This window comes from Notolepis coatsorum, assembly GCF_963971535.1.
Source record: "Notolepis coatsorum genome assembly, chromosome: 18".
Taxonomy (NCBI): domain Eukaryota; kingdom Metazoa; phylum Chordata; class Actinopteri; order Aulopiformes; family Paralepididae; genus Notolepis; species Notolepis coatsorum.
In genome coordinates, this window is record NC_140182.1 from 86,021,132 (window position 1) to 86,039,698 (window position 18,567).

Genomic DNA, 18,567 nt, shown 5'->3' on the forward strand with positions numbered 1-18,567 from the left:
TCCAACACCAAATCCCATAATTCCTAGCGAAACGAAACTGAATGTGGCCGCTTCCTTTAAATAATAATATGGCTCTTGCTCCGCAAGAACAACTGAGTGGATAATGGATATCAGTCCATTTTATGACAACCACGTCCGATGTGGAGAGATGATAAGATGATGATGATTGACGTGATGATTGATTGACGGGGACACGGAAACTTCTAACGTTCAGGATCAGCCATGCATTACGTGAGTACCCCACTATTAGGACGTGAAATACTGTCTACTTAAATTGACACAGCGGATCAATAAAGTATCAACCTATCTATCTAATAATGAGACAATATGCAAATAAGATAATACTAATAATTGTCGGTTCCCCGTATATGAAATGAAAGTGGCTTGCAACTTTACTGCTGGTAAAATCACTGTTTATTTCTCGTTTTGCATAGTATTACATTCCACTTCTATAAACAATCAAAGTCCTACCGTAAGAGCCTCATACGGGTCAATTAAACCTTTTTTATTAGTCTTTCCTTCGAGCTAAGTTGGACTGAACATTTCACTGTCAAAAGCGCAAATGTAAATAAGGTTGCATTGCAACAGTTTTCAAAATAAAGGTCATATATACAAATACCTCTCAATTCTTATAAAAAAAAGTCCCGGATATACATAAACATTAATTGGCATAGATCTCTATAAACGGCCCAACACATTGATCACTTTAGGCACACACTGAAACCAGTAACATCACAAATATGAAGCAGGTAATTACCCATACAAATAATAAACCTTTCATGGGGTTATTTACAATAATAATAATTAATTTGATTTCTAAAGCACTTTTCATTGTGAAAGAAATGTATGCAGAGTTTCTTGTCCTCCTGATTAATGGTGTGTGTGTGTTGTGATGATCTCATTCAAGGAGCACTACACAAGCGCGCGCGCACACACACACACACACACACACACACACACACACACACAGTTTGTTGTTTTTGTTCCATTAGTGATTTACACACTTTCTCAGTTGGTTCATTATAAAAGATACAAACCTGAAAACAAACGCACTTAAATGTTAAATAAAAGGACCACAGTAATGAGGCAGGAGGAACATATTTGTTTAATAATGGTAAAATTGTTATTTAAAAATGTGCCCCTAAAAAATATTTATTGCCCCTAAATTTCTCATTTAGGGGCAAGTGTGCCCCTAGTGAAAAAGCTTAGCGTACAGCCCTGCCTAATTATATTGGTACAGTATTATACAATATTTTAAATTATTATTCTATGTTAAGCTGCTATATACTAGGGCTGACCTTCGAAGCTTTTTTTTGGCAATCGAAGCTTCGGGGCCGAGCTTCGATTTTAATTCGAAGCTTCGAAAAATAAAAAATAAATGTAATTATACTTTTTTTCTTTTTTTTTTCTTCTTATGTTGTGGGACTTGTACAGCACTTTGGTAAACGTTGTTGTTTTTAAATGTGCTCTATAAATAAAGTGGATTGGATTAATTAATTAAGTAGCCCTTGGTGGCCATAATATCCATTGCATACTCTACCTTTCCTAACGGTGGTATATCTGGAGGAAAGCTCAATTCCCTACGCTTTCCTTTTTCCATCTCTTTTAACACTTTAGTTGCCAAAGGACGAGTTTAGGCGTCCTTCCCCGCCACGCTCAAGTTGCCGAAGATGCCGTAACTCGTCTTTGATATCAATATTTCAAAAATCTGTGATCGGAATCATATTTCCTTTCCGGGGCCCTGAGACACAAGTGTGATCTCCTCTCAATCCTCTAGCGGTTCAAGACCGCCATCTGGTGGCCGATCGGCAGATCGAAAAAAACTGATGTTACCTTTAACCCGGCAGGACTCACTCCATATGTGGTCCGGGCACTCGCTAATGTTAGAGAGACTCAGTCTTCACACAGTGAACATCGATCGCTGCAAATAACTCGAAAAAACAACATGATTTGGACGTATATATTATTATACAACCTGGAAATGGACCGGGTATTTCAACATCCCATAATGGAAAACTGTCTACCCCACGCTGATCGCCCAACGGCCCGCGGAGACTGGGGTGAGTTTTAGCGTGTAATATTACCGTGTTCGACACTAACTGCTATGATGAACATTTGACCCACATTAGATGAATGGTAAAACGTTGCCCACGGAATTATAAACGATCCCCCGCCCATCCGGTCAATATCAGATGATACGTAGAAACTTCTAGAAGTACGTCCAATTGAAATTTTTGATCTCGCACAGATTCCTACCAAACTGTATTTCATCATCAATATAATGTATTTGGGGCTATAAATCACGTTCTGGAGAAAGCTGCAGAAAGAGATGAAAACATACTTATACTTTAGATCATATTTTAGTATGAATATGTGAATGAAAAAGTTTAACGTGGGGAGCTCCAGTAGCTCACCACGTACCGCGAGTGCTATTTCAGCGCCGTGGACAACCGCGCTCGCGCGGATCTGGGGCTGAGCGCGTTCGAATCCCGGACGGCAGCCGTGCCTTTCCCAGAGTGTCTTTCCCCCCATCTGAACCCTTTCAGCCTGCTTCTGTCGGTCGAACTTGACCAAGTATGAATGCGAAGAAAAAGCGATAAACGCTAAAAAGAACCAGCTGACTGGTCAAAGTTTTAAAAAAAGAAAAAGTTTAACGTTGCTACACCATGAACAATACATATAGGACCTTGAATGGGCCCTAATAATGGCAATCTAGCAATAGAATTAAAAAAGTTATAGCCCTGCAAAGAAGGGGAACTTCTCCATGTTAAATAGAGCTGGCAACGGATGGTATATCATGAATTTAACCTTAGGCAATCAAAGTGTTAAATATTCCTCTACCTCTTCCTTTGAAGCTTTGAGTTGCCCTCCTTTTTCTTGGCTGAACATTCCTTTAACAAATGTAAATGAGGTCTATAAAATGCTGTCCTGACTGGCTCCTCCTTCTTTCTCTTCGGCTGCGGTTAGACTTTTGTTTCGTTTTCAGATGAGTTTCGCCGCAACGTAGCGGGAGGCGAGTCACACTTTCGTTTTGTCACCTGAGCACAGTGATGTAGTACACTGCCAAAGCAGTAGGTGGCAGTAGGTGGCGAACATGAAGGCAATTTTCAACCAATCAGAACTTGAATGTGCCAATACACTTCCTGCAAAGAAAATGTCAACAAGGCGGGCGCCGCCATCTTTGCCTATTTACCGAATGCAGCACTTCTTTTTCAGCAAAGTGTAATAAAAGTGCAATAAACAAAACGGATACATTCACTGTGTGTTCTGCCTCTCATTTGTTGATGAAACAAAAATAACATCAACACAAGTGACCACCAAGAGCGGATAGTTTAGTCTCAAAAAGGATCGGCAAGGATTGTTAGCTACATGCTAACGTGACTGGAATATGCCAGTATAACAGTATAGCATTGTGGCTAGAAGCTAACGCTAGCTCACGTTAACCACCCAGCACCAAACTGATGATATCGGGAGCTATCAGTAGCTAGATAACATTAGAGACAACGCTGTGTGTATTAAACAAATGTGAATAGATGACTGGGCCATTTTGTTTAATGCTTGTTAAGATTGAAAGAGGAGCTCTGAGCTAACAGGGTCGGATAGCTAACGTTAGCCAGCTGCTCATGCAATCGGTAATGCTAGCAGAATGAATGGATGTAAACTTTATTTAACATATTGCATAATGGGTACAATTAGGGATGGGTACCGAATTCGGTACTTTTGAGGTACCGAACCGAAACACGTCGGTACTACCGAGTATCGAATCAAGTGAGAAACCGAAAAAAAAATAAAAAAAAAAATAAAAAAAATAAAATATTATTAATTTTTTTTTTACTTTTTTCCTTTTCATGTCAACGTTCACACGCACAATATATGCTTACCTAGGATTTGACTTGATTCAACAACAAAGCAGTCGGAGCAATGCAAGCCGAAAACTGTCGAAATTGTAGTTATTTGAAGTTTGGATTTTTTTTTTTACGACTGAGGTAGGTAAATTACATTTCTTGAGACTAAAGTACCGAAAAAAGGTACCGTTGGGTACCGGTATCGATTCACAGGTACCGGTACCGGTATCGGTTCAAATGTGAAAGGTACCCATCCCTAGGTACAATACAATACGGCTCAATACAAACAATTGTTAAGGGAATGCAGACTGTTGTAGCTTGGACTGGGGTCCTTATAACAATAACTTGACAACACATGGTAGCTGCAGCTATTTGGGACAGCTCTGTTGTCACCGGAAGGGCATGCAGATGGTATCTACTGCGCATGGGCGGTGAGCAACAACGGCTCCGTGCAGATTACACGACATGTTGTCGGCGAGTTTTGGCGCTACTCCAAAACGGAAAACACAATTTAGCGTTTTCAGTAGGGCCACAACGTATCCGCCAAAAACGGCATTTCTATGTAAAAGGGACAGCAAACGTATTCAAAAACGTATAAAAACTAGCACAAAAACACTGTGTAACAAGCACCTAGTTGTTCTGCCCTGAGTCCTGCAAACAAACTTCTTAGCTCTTCCCGCAAAACATGAATTCCCTCTCTCTCTCATCCACTGTAGCCTTTCTCCACTGCTTTCTTAGTAGTCTCCTCTCCTTCACTAATTTCTCCATTTCTCTCTGCCGTCTGGACCTAATTGATTGTAATCTCTCCACCCTCTTTCTATCAATGAGCCTTTCAGCACCATACTCGGATAATGTCTCCCATCTTCTCCAATTTATTTACCAGTTCCTTTAAGCCCATATAACACCATAATCAAATCCCTGTTAACCGTCTCCCATTCCTTCCTTTAATTTGCTCTAGGCCATTTAACTTTCTGCACACAGCTCTTCTCTCTGACTGGCAGGCTGGCCTCAGTACCATCTGTATCCCCTCCTACGGCGCTTTCTCTCTCCTCCTCAGTGGTAGGGTTACTGATATCCTGCAAACTGTGGTTTTCCACCTGTCGCTGGACTTCAACCCACTTGACTTCTCAAGGAGCACTGATCAATGCAGCAAACCTGCACTCCCTCAACCAAGCACTTCTTCCTTCCCTCATGTATTCTGAGGCCTTTTACTGTTGTCCTGCCAGCCACAAGGACAGATCTGGAGCTTCTTTCCCTCTACCACTACACCCCTGTCCTCCAAGCTGAAATAGTATTTCCAAGTGGTAAGTAAATCCTTTTAATTCAAACAGTGGCTGTTGGTATCTAGTCTGCTTGTCAGGACAGACATGGCCAAGTGAGCATGGCCAGAGTTTATCAGATTGAAAAGGGGGTTCTAGATTCAAAACAAAATCCACCTCCTCATTACAGACTGAGCTACTGACTGACCTAATCAAATACTGGCCGAGTTCAGTTGTCATCTACATGAAAGAGACTCCCTGGACAGTCTTCACTGTACCCCCTTTCCACCAACACCAAACTATTTCTAGCTCTGGGCTGGGGCTATTGCCGGTTTGCAGTTGGTACAACTTGCTAACCATCTAAGAACCGGTTTGCTTTTCCACTGGCAAGAGCAGACACGTGACACGTCATTACGTAACCGTTCTTAACTGATATTGTGTGATATACACCTTACAGTTGAGTTTTCAAACTTGAAAATTACTCTTGATTTAGCTCAATCGTTGATAGGCACCGCTTAAGAGATTTAACATTTTAAAAACACCATGGTTCTCAGGAGTTGTCAGCCTTGTTTTAAAGAGAGGAACATTGCTTGGTCTCGTGCCAGACTCTCTGGTAGTGGTGACACATCACATTGGCTGTCATTCAAACAGATTAGAACAAAATGCACCTCTGCACTCTGCAGTGAGACTATTTTTTCTATCTCATCACTACCTCATACGCCAATTTCTGGAAAGCAGCTTATTTGAATAAAAACAAATCCACAAATTCTCTGCCCATGCATATCAAGTATGATGACTGTGATTTTGGTATGAGATTAACAAGCACTCTGGAGATGCAGGGAATTAGTTTGATAAGACATAATGTACACAGGGCCTGCCCTGGCTGCTGATGATGGTATGTGCAATTGCGTTGTATTAGAAGCATTGCAAGCCATTGATACCAGGAGTTCAACTTGGAGGATGAATTGGATTCCTTTTTTATAAAGATCTCTGCTCCAATTATTGCAGAACAATTAAATAATATTGAATCTCTCCATTTTCGGAGGTAGTTTCCCTAGTGTTGGAAAACAACACATGTGACCCCGTTATAACAGTGGTGACAAAGAGGACCTAAACAACTATCGACCAATTTCTAAATGACCCCGTTTAATCTGGCACCAATGCGGTTTTAGAGCAGATCATAGTACTATTTCAGCTGTCACCGTAGTCAATAATGACTTAAACTGCATTAAATAATAGAAAATACTGTGCTGTCCTCTTTGTTCACCTGTCTAAAGCATTGACAGTTGACCATCATCTGCTCTTGCAAAAACTAGGTATATTGGTTTTAATAGAGTGGCCCAAGGTAAAGTTTTGGGCCCAGTCCACTTCACTATTTATATGAACAATATAGTCTACATTGAATGGCCATTTGTATGCGGATTATACTATAATTGATTGTATTGCTGACTGTTCAGCTAGCAATGGATAACCTCCAAAATTCCTTTGATGGACTGCAGGAAGCCATCATGAGGCTTAAACGTGTGCTGAATGTTAGTAAAACTAAATGTATGCTATTTTCTGGCATACAGAAATATAGATTAGAATTGCTTACGTATATATACAGTATCTATCTACTCTATATGGCCATTAGGGAAGCTAGATCTCTAAACATTTTCAAAGGTAAGCTAAAAACATACCTCTTCACCATAGCCTTTTAATACACTGTCTATGCTAATGTATGTCTATTGTGTTGCACTGCTCTTATTCTGTCTATTTTTACTCTTTCTATGTCCCAATACAAGTGGGGCCTCAGACCCTGGAGTGGGTGGGACCTGTGCAGGAACCCCTCTTGGGGTTGGACATTTTAACACATAAATCTATCACAATATATTTTTTTATAGATTTTAATGACAGAAATCTATAAAAATATTTTGAAAATTGTTTTGAAAATCTTCTATAATGTTACATATATTTTAAGAAATATATTACACGTTTTCAGGGAGGTTTTAATATCAATTATCTGCTCATTGTATGCCTGTATATAATTATGCCAATTTGGGATGCAATTCTTGCATGAAAAGGTGCTATAAATAAAGTGTTATTATTATTAAACAGATTGTTTATTGAGAGAGTCACTGATTATAAATATTATTTATATATATATTTACTTTTAAATACCACATTGCCAATCTCACTAGCAAGCTGCTAAATACTATTTTACAGAATCAAATCAAGCTTCCTTATGATTTGCAAAGAAGATTGTTGAAGCAGCCGTTGTCAGTTTTGGATTATGGTGTAATTCATAGAAACGCTGCCTTGTCGTCCACTCTTTTAACCTTAGAGAGCGTCTATCATTCTGCTCTTAAGATTCATAACTGGTGATAGATACAGCAGCGCACTCATCATGGCATCCTGTATGATAAGGTGCGTTGGTCTTCTCTATCAGAAAGACGAAATAGACATTGGTATTGGTTCATCTTTAAGGCCATTGGTGGGAAATTAACACAATGATGTTTGATTGGAATTATGGACCTCATCTGAGCAGCTCAAGCAATTGGCTTACAGTTCAGTCTGAACGTGGTCTGAACGTGGTCTGCCTTTTGTTGTGATGCACCAGTGTCCTGGAATGATCTTCAACTCACACTAAACATCTATATTCCACTTACCCTATGGACAATTTAAAAACATGATCACAAACCTCTCTCTCTCAAGTCAGTATGTAACCGTTTTTAATTTAATTTGATCTAACTCATTTTGTCCCCCTCTTTCCACCTGTGTTTTGTCCTATTTATGCAGATTATATGTATCCAATTTATCGTTTGAATTTGTAATCTCGACAACATTGCAAATGAGGGTAAAACATCAATGTTAATTTAGAAAATAAATAAAGGTTTCAATCAAAACGATTGTATACGTCTCCATCTTGAATAGTGAACATTGCAAATACATCACCTACAACCCTGCTTACTTAGCTGACACAATGTTGTTTTAACCAAGACACATGCGGCCTGCCAATGCTTCACATACAACCCACAGAATATCACATTTACAGTTAGTCATCAAACTAGGTAGCCATCAGGGGCTGTCTTAAATACTTCGAAGCTTCGAAGCTTCAGCACTGCCCAAATTATATCATCACTATTGCCTGTTTGAAGGATATCATCCTCAAACACATATACACCTACATGCCTTGTAGAATTCCACACATAAGAAAGAAAGATACTGGGATGAATAAACAAAATAGGAAATAAAATGTAGAAATGCATGCAATACATAAATAAATATGAATCTCCATATGAAATAGAACATTTAGATAAGGTGCTACTGAGATGTTTTGGTGAGTTCTTTGTTTTTTTGTGGAAGTAGCCCTTCTTAAAAATGCATGAACATTCACTGATAATTGGTCTGTAGTGGAGTCTACAAGGTCTACATTGCCGGACCATGTAGAATCCGGACCTTGTAGACTGACATAATTCTGTGCATAGTTTAGTCTACACAGGCCATATTTCAAATAATCAAAATCTTACTTCATTCATCTTAAACATTCTTGATTTGGGGGATTGGTAGTTCCCATGAAATCTGAAGTTGTTCAAACGACAACAGCGATCCACCTTGAATTAAATCACACAGCCGAGTAGGGCTGCAACTAATGACTATTTTGGTAGTCGACTAATCTGTCGATAATTTTTTCGATTAGTCGACTAATCGAAAAACAATTATATTTATAAAAAAATATATATATATATATATTTTTTTTCACTACCTATCTTTGTGAAAGTGGCTTCTCAGCTCTGGTCCAGCTGAAGACAGAGCAGAGGAACAGATTGGACATTGAGCATGACCTCAGAGTTGCTTTGAGGGCTGGGCGATATGGAAAAAAATCACATCGCGATAACGATATGATAATTTTATTTTATTTCTCGATATCGATAATTATCGAATTGTTATAAGTATAAATTTTTTTTTTTTTTTTTTTTTTTTTTTTTTTTAACAACAGATGTATGTTTATTTTGCAGCAATTCTTTGTCATTGCCGCCATCTTTAGTGTTACATCCCCTCACACTCCAGTTCTCAGGCTGCAGCTGGTTTAAAAGCTAAAGTAAACCGGCTTCTCTGCTGGCTGTGGCTCCAGGGGAGTTGAACAGTTCTGGCTCTGCTAGTTTATTTTCGATCTTTTGGCGCTTTTTTGGTGGACAAACCACCGCACATGTGCACTGTGACTCGTGACTGGAGTCTAGTTCTGCTAGCACACATAGCCTACTGTGTACAGACGGTTTCAAACTGTATTTTAAATTAGAAAGCAAACAAAATAAATGGACAAGAGAAAAAGAAATCTGAATTTGGTCAGTATTGTCATTTGGACAAGCAAAGCCATTACTTTAAGTTGCAGGCAAGAAAGACAAGTCTGTCCACTGTCTCTGGTTTTAAAACTGCCCTGTTGCAGGTAAAAAAATTAAAATTAATAAAAAAAAAAAAAAAAAAAAAAAAAAAAAACAATTTTTCGATTTTTTTTTACATTTCGATATTCGATATCGATTATTAAAATATATCGCGATATTTATCGTTATCGTTATATCGCCCAGCCCTGAGACTCTTGTCAGGACCAACCAACATCCCCAGTTATCCCATTAGTTCCCCCAAACGTACTGTCGGTCTGTTATGTTAAGCTAAGAAGTCTTCAGCTGGCTGGACCAGAGCTGAGAAGCCACTTTCACAAAGATAGGTATAGGTGCAAAAAAAAATAAAATAAAAAATAAAAATTTTATGACTAATCGAGCAACAATATCTCGTCGACGATTTTTCATAATCGACGTGATGTTATTTCTAATGTCCACACATTGCTTTCTCACTACACGCCCATCCAGTCCGTCTCCGGGAAAGGAGCATAATGTACGGGCAATAATTTAATCCAACCACCTTAATCCAATCACTCAAATATGTTTCCGACAACATGTTAGGCAAGAAATAGGACATGCAATCGCTAGATCTTAATTCATATTAATGATGTCCCGTCTTCCCTCTTCCTCTCAAATCGCTTCCACTCTCTTTTTGCATTTTACAAAATAGCTATGGTTAATCCAAAACCAAATGCCCACAAAGTACAGCATAGCCTCAACTTCCTCTACAGTGTCATGTTGTTGTGTCTTGTGAAATGTACGCCAGCAAGCCAAGTAACGCCTCCCAAAGAGCACTCCTCTATTGTCTCGGCTCACCTACACATGTGTGTTATGTACTGGAGAAACAACACAGGCAACGCGGCACAGCAAGCCTACCAGTACTGTACCATGCCTACTGGTCAGTGGCAATGCACCACACATAGTACTATAGCATAGACATATTTAGCATAGGAGCTATAGGCATACAGTAGTAGCATAGTCACTAGACAGTAGTATAGACAAGTAGCATAATAATAATAATAGAAGAGTTTTCTATATGAATGGGTTGCCAATTGGCAGAGTAAAATGCATAACAATTCTATTATATGTTAATAAATCTTCCTAATTAAATTAGAACAGTGTTAGTTTCGGTTTTTAATATCAAGGATATATAAAGGTATATCAAGGGCAATACGTGGTTCATGTTCATACTGAACTGAAGCTCTGTGTTTTTGACAAAGTTGGTCTAGTTGATGTTGTTGCAGCACCTCATGTAAGCAGTGGTTCTGGACCAGCTTGGTGCCGCTCAGGAACCAGCCCAGAGCCGGGTCTTTGGAACCAGCCCAGAGCCGGGTCTCTGGAACCAGCCCAGAGCCGGGTCTTTGGAACCAGCCCAGAGCCGGGTCTTTGGAACCAGCCCAGAGCCGGGTCTTTGGAACCAGCCCAGAGCCGGGTCTTTGGAACCAGCCTAGAGCCGGGTCTTTGGAACCAGCCCAGAGCCGGGTTTTTGGAACCAGCCCAGAGCCGGGTCTTTGGCTTCAAAACGCCAGAAATAACTGGTTTCCAGATTAGGTACTGGCTCTGAACCGTCCCTCAAACTGCTTTAGTGTGGAAAACGGATATTAGTGAAAGATTCTGCTTCAGGCCAACAGTTCACCAGCCGGGCTGTTGCACAGCACATTCAGAGTGTGAGGTTTCATGAAACCCCCGAGGCCAGCGGAGATCCATGGGCCTGTGAAAATGTATGCTTTTCTGGCATTAGGCAGACATTATGTCAGCCGCGATAACTCATTTTACCACCTCAAGGATGGTACATATTCAGTTCACAGCAGAAACAAAGAAACTGGGAGGACTGTTAAGGGGCGTTTTTCTACCTATTTTCCTTTGCTGCGACAACCAAGTTTCAGAATAACAAACAGAACCCAATACTAATAGTAGCCTAATACCTACTACCCTGCAGCGTTGACCTCACCTACCAATGACAATGAGGCCGACAAAGCCACACAAACAGTGCAACATTAACGAGTACCTCAGATGAAGAACCATATAACTCTGTTTTAAGTTTAAGAGGAACAATGTTTTCCAACTTTAGAGTTTAAGAGTGTTGTGTTAATTCCCAGTTAAAAGTTATGTTATTCAGTGCAAGGGTTAATATAATCCAATAGCAGTATTCATAGTATTTCCATGATGCGTCAAGCCTTTCATACCAGTATTACAATGCCATTAGCACAGTTTGTTCACCCGTCATTGGATCACACATTCACCTGTTTGACAACCAATATGTCTGATGATGATGTAATGGAATACTATGGGTAGACCTGTATTGTGTAGCGCGTTCACTGTGTAAATAAACAGTGACGTGATCCATAGAAGAATTGGAGAAATCAAGAGACAAAAGGGAACTGACTGAGACAACGTAGTCGTAGCTTTCATTTCACAACTTTTATGGAGAGTAGACCAACTACATTCAGTGTATGCAAGACATTACATTATATATTTATTTTTGGTCAATTGCACACGTATACAAAGGCCTGCTGCTAACACATTAGCCCCCTGCTAGTTACCTAGCGGGGCATGGCTTTGGAGGCATCCTGATGAGTTCTAATTGGGAAGGGAAAATACTTCTAAGTTCTGCCCAAAATCAAAGGGAACGCCTATTGCTCCTTTAAATGTTTGTTCAAAGGAGAATGTGGTAAGTTCCCTATGTAGCTAAATGAACTATGCTCCAACGCCACGGCCCTAGGTGGCAGACTGTTGCATGTTGATAACAACACATAGATCTCTTAACAAAACACAAGTCGGGTTGTTCATTTAGTGCATGTAAAAATAATCATTCATAATCATAATCATTTGGTGTCTTATTATTAGATTGTGTAAACGAATCAAAGTAGAACAGTAATATCATGCTTTTCCAGTGTTTTACCTGCTCTACCACTGCATAGAAATGACTTGAGGCATTTTCTTTTGGAAGTGGTTACCAATGGTTATGGCAGCCATACTGGAAGAGAGGACTAAACATTCCGTGCAAGGCCGTGACATCACACCACCGTACTGTTGTCTTTAATGTCTTGTGATGTCTTTAGAGTGTAAACACTAACATTGTCTGAAAGGAATCACAGTTGAATGCTACTTACTGACCACATGACATATCACCAATAACATGTGGTCAGTAAGTAGCATTCAACTGTGATTCATTTCAGACAATGTTAGTGTTTCAACAGAAAGCAACTTGTGGCATTCAGCAGTCAGTCCAAGCAAGGTTATTGAAATTAACTTGTACTGTGAAATCCTGTCTGATGTGAGCCAAAGTGCCAAACATTGTCCTATCCTGGTCCTGGTCTTGGGACCATAATAATGAATATGGCACTTACAGCACATACTACCCTGCAGCTTGTAACTTTCTTATTATCATTTTCATTTCATAGTAATTGCTCTGTGATGAGAGTGAACAACAGTGATGTGTGTGTGAGGGAGGTGTGGCATTTCTTTGCTGTCTTTTTGTTACATTTTTAGGGGGGGGGGTAGCGGGGTGGTACTACAATCTGTTAACAGTACAGTATGTGTGATGCTGTAAATGTGTATAATTCGTATTATTTATAGGGAAGCACCCGTGGATGTAAACATAGTTAGTTATCTTTGACGTGGGCCAAACAATGCCAAGTGGCCGTTCTCACAATACACCTCAGCAAAACATCCTACCACACTTGTGTGTGTTGTCCTCCCTGCTGTGACTTAGAACAGCCTACCTGCATCAAATAATCATTTGACTTAATACAAAGCTTTTACACTGATCTTGCAATGCAACATGTTGTGGGCCAAACTATTTGTGACGACAGGCCATTGTCGAGACTATAATCACCCATTCACACCCAGTTACACAGTTGTAAGTAACACACTTGTCATTCATTGGATATAGTACACTGTAGCACCGAGAACACTTTAGTTTTAGTTGGGGCTGATTGGAGGTTCTGTGTGGTTCTCCGGTCTTTGTTCTGTCAAATGTTCCCAGTTGTGTTCGGACAAACGTGAGTCCAGTGCATACATCTCGTATAGACCAGTTCGGGGGGGTATTACGAGTATTAAGTAAAATAGTAGCCTAATTTTTTAACCCCGAATCGGGGCCCTGGCGGTGTTGACACCCCTGAGCTGGCATCACAGATCACACTGACTGACCCAACAACACTTGAATGGCAGCAGGATCACTGTCACATCCAAGCAGCGCCTGTGATGATGATGACGTGGCAACGAAATCACATTCATTTCGTAGATTTAAAGAATTCATAAAAACAAGGCAAATGCGAGCTAGCTAACCTCTTTGACTGGGGGGAATTTCTTCTTGCACTCCATGGACAGAGAGCGCAGATCCGTCTGCATGTTCTCCAGCAATTTCTTCACCGCTTCGGGACTGCTCGTCGACATTTTGATGATGTCTTCTACTAAAAAAATGTGTCTACTTCAAACACCAAAGACATCCGCTTCGAGAAGTGGCGTCGGTCGCTCACATTCCATTCACTATCGAAGATATGTGTCAGTTATTATAGCTGCAGGTTTCACGCCATCAGCCGTCACCATTGCCAGCTCCGCTTCATTCCCACAATGCTTTGGTCTACGTTCACTTGACACGTCACTTGGACTTCCGTAAACAGTGGATGGATTCGGTGGAATGATAACAGCGCCCTCTGCCGGGTCATGCTGAAAAGAAAGACCTTTCAATGTTTCAGGTCGGGGTTTGATTGATTGATTGATTGAATGATTGATTGAAAATTGTATTAACAGATTGCAGAATGGATACAATACAGTAAAGCTCAATACAGACAATTTTTAAGGGGATGCAGACCAGAGAAAGACTTTCGTCTTGTTTACATCAGGGTGCCCCTGGCCCTGGGGTCCCCTATCACAGAGATAAAACTGGGAACGAGGTTAGGGGTCCCCAGACAGGCAGGCACCACATGCATCCTGTCCTGCAGTGTTCATGGTGCTATGCGGAACCATTTATTACCATGTAATAAATAGCTCTGGTGATATGGAGCCTGAGCCAACTACAGAAGTGAAAATCACAGTATAATAAATTAGTATAGCATGCCTGCAGTGCAGTGCCACTCAGGTTCCTCGCGTTTATAAAGCTTTTCTTCCACTGTGCTTGGGTTTGGTCATTTAGAATAGTAATAGTAGTTCATAGCTCACAATAAACTAAAGTTTGAAGCCACAGAAAATCTCCCTTTTTTATACCCACCAGGTGGTAGCCTGGGAGGATATTATGTGTCAACTACAAGGGCAAGGCAGTGGTGGATGAAACTGACCACATAGACTGACAGCAGACCAGGGAAGTGCATGCTGAAACAGTCAACAACAAGTATTTTATTTGAATTAGTTCCCATCATTGTCCATTGAAACACATATTCAGTAAAAGTTACACCTTTTCAACACAAGAAAGCAATACTACACAGGTTTGCTGCTTAGAGCCTCATTGAATCGGCACACTGACACCTGTTTACAACATGGAAATGCCATAATTAACCTATTGTTGCGATATATGCATTAAAAACCGTTATGTATGAATGAATTCCCATCATTTAAATAAGCCCCACCCTTTTGTGTTTGGGACCTGTTACTAACATGCTTCCTATCACCCTTCCTAAGCTTCCTAATACCCTTCATATGCTTCCTAACATGCTTCCTATGCTTAGCATGCTTCCTATATTTCCATATTTCCTATAACTCTTCCTATGCTTCCTAACATCCTTCCTCCGGCCACAGTTCGGTACGAGTTTCGTAGAACAGGAAAAAGGTTTATTTAAATTTATTTTGAACAGACAGTAGTCCAAGGCCCAGTCCACACGATCACAGGTATTTTTGACACAGAGGTTTTAAAAAAAATAATCCTCTGTACACACAAGTGGTTTTAAAAAAATAACCGCATACTCACGCAACTGTAAAATCCGCTACAGAGTGATGTAATATACATGTAGTACAATGCCAAAGCAATAGGTGGCGAACATGAAGGCCATTTCAACCAATCAGAGAGAGAGTTTAATCTCACAAAAAGATTGCTGATTTTGTTAGCTTACATGCTAATGTGATTGGGATTTACCATTATAATAGTTAGCATTGCGGCTAGCGTGCATAGCGTACAAAGATAGCTGATTTTGTTAGCTTACGTGGTTAGCTGGTGAGGCGCTGGTATCGTGGAATGGAGTGGAAATACTTTAATCATCACATCATTAATTAATAGATAATTGTCATTTCCAACCTAAGTTAATAACGTTACACATGGGGAGACTATCTTTCTGGACACAAACATTGTTGATATAGCAGTCTGGCTAATGTTGTTATATCGCTCGCTATTGATTGTTTGTACTAGTAACGTTAACGCTAGTAGAATGAATGGATGAAAACTTTATTTAACAGATTGCAGAATGGGTACAATACAATACGGCTCAATACAAACAATTGTTAAGGGGATGGAGACCAGAAAAATACTTTTGTCTACATCAGGGACCCCCGATATCGCTCACTATTGATTGTTTACTGGTGATGGTGGCCACGATAATATCTGGACGATGCGTTTCGAACAAAAGTTTGTTACAATCATTTTCATATAACGCTACTTGCGACAGCTCTGCCATAAACACTGGAAATAATCTCGGTTACTATGTCTACACGCAACCACTGAAACCGGGATTCGCCCAAAACTTCACCCTGGACTCAGGTTTTAAATGATCACGGTCGCAGTGTTCCAAAAACCCGGTTGCGTGTGGACGAACAGTGCAACCGCGAACATTAAATCACGGTTACATAAAACCCTGCGTTCGTGTGGACTGGGCCCAAGTTATAGTTAGTTATACCGAATATTCAGTGATACCGGTGTTACTCAGTGTTCAGGCATCCACTGAGTAAATTACTTGCCCACTGGTGTATGTAAATTAAATTCTTTTTTAAGAATATGTAAAAACGTTTAGTTCATTTTTGCATATCAAATGAAAAACTCTCATTTGTAAAATACTAAGTGTGTTATCAGTACTTAGCCAGACAACATTATAAACAAAGTGTCAGTGGAGAGCAGAGCTATATGTGTAGAAGAGTTGCAGTACAGAGTAGCTTAAGTTTCAGTTTCACTTCTAGAATTGATTTAACTTCACGTGAAGCAGAGAAAGAAGACTCTAGACTGAGACTAGGTGACATGTTACACAACAATAGCAGAGGATTTGTCAATATGTCAGACTTAAACTGGAGAGGAGCTCAGAGGACCAGTCCAGACCAGCAAATGTATGTTTGCGCGTTTGTCTTTTTTTCTCAGATCAGCTGTGAGGGAAAGTCGCGAGGAAGAGAGTTGGTTGGTGTGTGTGTGTTTCCAGTGATTAACATTAAGCAAACAAGAAAAATATGAAAATGTTTAGCCTATATGAGCCTGCTGTGTTACAAACGTATCATTCATGTTTTTGTTTCAGGGACATCTGTAGTAAAGGGGAGGGGAGGAGGAGGAGAGAAACAGCCCAGTGCAGAGTGCATGGTTGTTAAGTTGCTCCATCCGCTTGTCATCAGGCCTTTACAAGCGTGTATTTTTTATTTATCATCTGATATAATATAATAATAATATAAGATAATAGTCAACGTTAAAGATCAAAGTAAGCCTCTACATTCCACCTAGTGTCGTATAGTCCCCCCTGAGACGTAATCCATCCTAGTTCCACCTGTCGTATAGTGGGGTTCCCAAACTTTTCAGGCCGGGGCCCAGAAAATAAGGCGTCAGAGAGCCGCGGCCCAATGCACATCGTCTGGCTTTTTTTTTTTTTTTTTTTTGCCATGCGACCGATTTTTTAAGCCAAATATCACTTCAATCCTATTAAGTTAGTTCAAGTTAGTTATTCATTTATATGTGCTATTTATGAGAGGGCTAACTTGTTGCAAAATAATAATGATAATAATAATAGCCTCATTAAAATACTATTGTTGCTTCGGTTGTTTTCAGCGTTTTATGTGCATAATCTGTTATTTAGTTTGAAATGTTCGTTGAAATAAGTAGATTTTTAGTTTTTGTTTATTTATTAAGTTAATATAAAACCATATAGTCACATTTTAGAATACAATAGAATAGAATTTTAGAATACAACTAGAAACACTGTCCTGGCCTGCTTCTAAGTTCAGTGGCCTGACAAAAAATGTTTTATTTTTGTTTTTATTTTATTTTTTTTAAATCATCTCGCGGCCCATCCGTGGCTGCTCGCGGCCCACCTTTGGGTCGCGACCCCGACTTTGGGAACCATATAGTCCCCCTGAGACGTAATCAACGCTAGTTCCACCTAGAGTCATATAGTCCCCCCTGAGACGTAATAAACTCTAGTTCCACCTAGTGTCTGTTAAAGTTATGTGATGTATACCAGGGGTGGCCAACCAGTCAGAGACTAAGAGCCACAAAAAAATTACTGTGGTACCACAAAGAGCCACACCATATACCAGCGTTTCTCAACCTTTTTTTTCAGTCACGGCACCCTTCATGTGTTTATAGGTCTCACCCTCTGGCCTCTGAAGTTGCTAATGTCTTTTTTATTTGGGCCTCACAGGGTTAAAAGTACCCTGTGAGACCCACGGTTGCAAAATTACAAAATCACTTTTAGCCATTTAAAAAAACAATGTTTATTTAAAAAATGTTAAAGGGGAACTATTTTACTATTTCTTTCACTATTTGGGCACTTTTACACAATTCCTGTGAGTCTATGGAACACCTAGGTTTTTTTCAAAAAAAATGCATTGTTTTGTATTTCTAATCAAGTACTAAAAACCGCATTTTTCTACCTCAAGATCTTAAGCCGTTTTGAGGCTGGGCTCCAACCACTGTGTGGCCTGGTGCCAACTGCCACATCAACTGCCACAGTGCCACATTATTATGCAGCTGAGAAATCTCTGACATCACAGATATGCACATTTTCAGATGACTCAGTTCAGTGAGGGTGAATATTGTGAGAGGAGAATTGGAAGAATTCGCCAATATGAGAATTAGAGACATATATCCTATTAATATAAGTCCACATAGCTAAGAAACAATGGTAAACACTGAAAAAAGCCATTTATAAGATAGTTCCCCTTTAAGCACATGTATAGTCAATT

General features: G+C 39.9%; 1 protein-coding gene across 4 annotated transcripts in view; it reads right to left on the reverse strand.

Moving 5' to 3' along the window:
• The window catches only part of mon2 (MON2 homolog, regulator of endosome-to-Golgi trafficking), a 144,092-nt gene extending 130,049 nt beyond the window's left edge, over window positions 1-14,043 (reverse strand). For all 4 annotated transcript variants that reach the window (XM_084335422.1, XM_084335420.1, XM_084335421.1 and 1 more), the window contains exon 1: window positions 13,774-14,043. In XM_084335422.1, coding sequence (XP_084191548.1) covers window positions 13,774-13,881 — 108 coding nt within the window. In that variant the 5' untranslated portion in view covers window positions 13,882-14,043. The remainder of the gene's footprint in view (window positions 1-13,773) is intronic.
• Between the last annotated feature and the right edge of the window lie 4,524 nt (window positions 14,044-18,567).